Source organism: Abramis brama, assembly GCF_963993115.1.
Source record: "Abramis brama genome assembly, chromosome: 1".
In the NCBI taxonomy this organism is placed as follows: Eukaryota; Metazoa; Chordata; class Actinopteri; order Cypriniformes; family Leuciscidae; genus Abramis; species Abramis brama.
Window position 1 is genome coordinate 63,553,095 of NC_139963.1, and position 4,892 is coordinate 63,557,986.

Below are 4,892 nucleotides of genomic sequence, written 5' to 3' on the forward strand. Positions count from 1 at the left end.
TTTTGGTCTAAGCTTTTTCAAGAGATTTTCAATATGTACATTAAAACCTAATTTTTCATCTAACCATATGCCTAAGTATTTATAACAATTTACTCTTTCTATACAGTCCCCTTCTAAAGTTAAAATCGGGCAATCTGTTTTAATGGAACCACGGGTGAAAAGCATATAATTTGTTTTTTTTGTGTTTAAAACCAATTTCAGGCTTTAGCTGTAGTGCATTTCTAGATTGCTCCAGTGCCAACTTCAATTTTATTTTCATGAGGATGTTTCATAAAAATTAATTTCTAATAATTTTACAAAACTTTGAAGCTATTTATAACAATTTTTGTCATTATGACAATAATTAATTCTACATTTACAATAAACTGCCAGGTGTCAGCTTTCAAATGAGATCATACTTGTGCTTTTAATGCAAAGGGTTCATGAACTGTATCTGTTTCAGTTTGGGTATGTCATTTCTGGGGATTTTTCAAAAGTGGGGTTGCAGCTTAACAGGTTAATTATACCAGCCTTTAACAACTCTTGCAAATGCTGACGAACATCATCAATATCTGCTGGAGCTAAACGTCTTGAACGTTCTCTGAATGGCTTTGCGTCAGTCATCCTAATATGGTGTTCCACATCCTTTGCCAGGCCGACATCCCACTCATGCAATGAGAATACACTTGCTCGCTCACACAACTTTTGACGGAGTCGCGCTTTCCATTGTGGTGGTATGGGCGAGTCGCCAAACTGGATCAGTTGAGGGTCTAACTCTGTTGGTACAGTCACTGCCTCAGTTTCAACTTTCAGAGATGGAACGACTGGATCAGCGTGACACAGCTGGCCTAAGACAGTTCCAACTGGAATGACTGTGTCCTTCATGGACTCATTCTGGATAAGGACAGTGAGTTGATCATTCACTGCAGTACCATGCACAACCATAGGCTGCAGCAGAACTCCAGATGGTAATGGAGTGGTGGGTGATGCCTCAACCATCAACAGGTCATTACCCAGAGGCCTATTCAACTCCACTTCACAGATGGCACAGCATTCACCACCAGGAGATAAGGTTAGTGAGCCTGGACCCATCCACTTCACACATGCCATTTCATCCTCTTCACCCTCAATGGTTGGTTGGTCTGTGTGAACAATGGAGTTCTTTGCCTTTATGCCAAGGGTCTGGGCAATGTCCACTCCTGTGGTCTCTCGGCAGAGCATGGACAGGCTCTGGAACAGGTTTGCATTGGTGCCGAGGATCACAGGGGTCTTTTCAGGACTTTGTGGACTTGGGCAAATCAGAGCAAGGACGGAAAGTGTCTTCTTGGCACCTGTGACCTTCTCTGGAAATTCCATATCCACTACGACATATCCCAGGTAGGGGTAACTGGCGTCGCTCAAACCCCATATCGCCAACCCTGACACTGGCTGGATTGGGACATCAGGTGGTGCTTGTACCAGATCTCGAAGATAATCGTGATTTGAGAGCCGCTATCAAGAAGTGCATTGCAGCGCTGGCCATTTATCTTCACTGGAATGATTGAACAGGGGCCGATCAGTCCTTGAGGAATGCCTCTTTCAAGTGTGGTTACTTCACTTTTCTTAGCAGAGCACACTGTTTGACGACTGCCTGATGCTTGAGAAGATGGATCACCTTGTTTAGCTTTCTTTAGAGCTTGTATTAGCTTTTGAATCACTTTGGCCTGATTCTCCGCATTCTGGCATTTGGCAGAGTAATGGCCATTTTCACCACAACGATAACAAAAGTTCCCATCTGAGTCATTTGGTGGTTGCTTTCTATTATCACTATGGGCTTGTCTTGATGGCTCTACTCGAAGAACTGAAGTAGGGGATTCAGAGACTTTAAGCTTATGGCCTGCCATTTGCTTTTGTAGATTTTTCACTTGTTTTCTTAAAACAGCTACTTCACTATCACCACCTGTCTCTGGGGTGGGCATCTTTGTCATTGACACAGGTCTTTTGCTATCTGCTACCCCCTGGCTAGGCAAAGTATTTAGGGCAGTGAACATTGACTTGAGTTCTTGAATTTCTGTTCTCAAACGCTCAACATCATCTTGTCTACTGTCTGTAGCAGGGTTTGTGTGAACTCTCTGGACAGAGGTGTTCAGCTTCATCCTTGATGACTCGTACTCTTCTTCACTTCTGATCTCACTCAGGAGTTCCAAGAATGATGGAGGGTTTTCCTTCCTTTCCCTGAGTTTGAGCTGAACAAGCATCATATCGGAGTGGACAGCACCTCTCAGCAGCTGCTCCACTCGAGCACGGTCAGCACGGCCAGTAGGGAGACCTCCGCGACGAACTACCTTGGTCAACGACAACTCTACACGCCTCAGAAAGTCAGACAACTTTTCCTTTGGCTGCTGCTGTAGCAATCTAAAGGCAAAATACAGGTCTTCGCCTGTCTCGGCAGACCCAAAAGCACTCTCAATGGCTTCTAAGCACAGAGCAGGACTAACCTCCGGATCAGTAGTCCGCACAGCCTTTACAACAGCTAACGCAGGACCTTTCAGACTTTCCATGATACGTCGTCGTTTCTCCTTAGCGGAACACTCGCTCTCCTCGACCATCAGGCGTGCATGTTCTAACCAATGCTCAAGAGACTCTTCTCCAACTGGAGTTGGCAAAGTACCGGAGAACACTCTCAGACGACGGTAACTGCTGTTCTCACCTGCTGGTTTCCCAATCTTATCCAACAAATCACCTACTGCACGAATAATAGACTCTGCCGAGCCACCCTCTGGCGGTTCTCCCAACAAACTCTTTAACGGGCTCGGAGGAGCAGGAATTTCCGAAGCAACAACAATCATCCATTTTTTCGTCTTGCCCTCTGGCAACAGTTCAGGAGGGACTTTGGTGGGATCCACTGTCTCTTTACACTCGCATAGCACTCTGTGACTATCCAGCTTCAGACTAACTGTCCGTCCTCTCACTCGCACTCGGCCTAAGGCTTTGATAGTTCCTAGGGCTTCTTCAATCTGGGCATTCGCAATGTCTTCTGGAATCAGTACCATGAGGGAATGGGCATCATCCAACTCTTCTCTTCTGCACCAGTCTTTGAGCTCTTGAACTAATTCTGCAGTGCTACACTTAGCCTCCATTTTCTTTTAGGTTTTTAGCTTAAATAAGCTATTTGACTTATTTTTCTTGGAGAAGCTTATAACAAAAAATTCCCGGCTAATCGTTAGCAGATATTAACTTAAGTTAGCATAGATCTTTAGCTTCTCAGTAAACTATGATTTAATTTCTTTGAGAAACTAACAAAAATTTAACTGCTACTGCTAACGGCTCTTAGCATCAAATTACAAATTAGTTAATTGCATTAATTAACGATCCCGGACGAGCCCCCATTTTATGTAGCGCCCCCTAGCGTGTCTAGCTATTAGTGTGGAGTGCGCTCCCCGAATTCCTATGTAGCGAGATCTCTCTCTCTCTAATATTAATTAATGCTTTACTATATTTCCTTAATTATTATTTAGTTGTTAGCAGTTTCCTTAATGGTAGCTTTTAACTTAATGCAAAATGGCAATAAAGAGTCTCTATAGCTAACTGAAAGTGAAACACTAATAGTATGCGGCTATCTCAAGTGCTTGGTTAAATAAGCATTAACCTTTTAAATTACAATACTACAAGTGCAATAAGCATCAATTGAAATGTCACTTAGGCTATCTTAAGCACCGTTAATAAACACTTTCACTTTAAACCAGGCTACTGTAAACTCAATGTAATGAAGATCTTCAACAGAAATACGTTTAAACTATTTACTGAAAAAAATATAGTATTTACATATATACAGTTCAAATATCAAAAGTGCAATTCAAATGAAACACAGTTCAGTCAAATGACCAGTTAGGCCTATACAAAAATACTAAATTCCCCAAAATTAAAGCTAAGCCGGCAAATGACTAAGTGGCCACTAAATAAAATAAAATGAAATGAATACCCAGACAGTCAGAGGAGGACACGTTGCAGGCCTGTAGCGTGGCTTGTGAGCGGAGAGACCTTAACCCTTTAGGCGCCAGAGGTTTTTTCCTAAACCGTTCGATTTTGACATCTTAATTTCAAAATGCTATATCTTAAAAGTGATAAAAGATAGAGACTTTCTGTAAATTAGAGAAATATTAAGGATGACCCAAAGTTTATGTAGGGATTACATTTCCCCATCTAATTTGCATATTATGACGTCATATGGTGGCGGCGATCTTGGATTATAGAATTTTCATGAAAAGTCACATGTTTAAATGATAAAATGCAGCACTTCTTCCCCCCAAAATGTGCCTCACCTTCTGTATGCTATATTGCACAATACTGAATGCTCAGGTAAATAGTTAGTAAACAAACTGTGTAAATCATTACTAATAAATGGTAGAAACAAACGGAATGCATGTAGCGGTTGGCCTTTTGCTGTAGAGATTTTCCATTTACTACATACAGTAGGCACTCTTATTCCATGTATGGGGCACATATATATTATTCATGACACACAAAGCCGGCATTCCCATCAGCTTGCGATAGACTATACATATAGCCCCTCTGTCCCGTGTCACACACGAGCAGCGCGGGCGCGGCCAGATCTGCCTCGCGCGCGCGCCGACTGTGCACAGCTCGGACTACTGTCATTGTCATTGCGACTCCCCACCCTGCCTCCACGTTACCCCCTAACTGTCCTATGAATACTTCGACCTTGTCTAACATACCCGTCTCCACCACAATACTGTCGCCGCGATTGCGGAGAGGCACACGGTCAGAAGACAAAGCTGGCTAGCGCGGTAAAAATCGGTAAAAATCTCCCGCCTCGTTCCCAACAACACTAACACGCCTGCTAACTTCGCGATGAACACTCCGACCCCGGGAAACATTGTTCCCACCACTGATATTGGGCAAAGGTTTCACCG

General features: G+C 43.1%; 1 protein-coding gene across 1 annotated transcript; it reads right to left on the reverse strand.

Moving 5' to 3' along the window:
• Window positions 1–1,376: 1,376 nt before the first annotated feature.
• Window positions 1,377–3,098, reverse strand: LOC311081988 (paraneoplastic antigen Ma1 homolog; the record flags this gene model as incomplete). Its single annotated transcript, XM_084112739.1, has 1 exon — window positions 1,377–3,098. One exon carries the CDS (start codon window positions 3,096–3,098, stop codon window positions 1,377–1,379), a length of 1,722 nt encoding a protein of 573 aa, XP_083968865.1.
• Window positions 3,099–4,892: the final 1,794 nt, after the last annotated feature.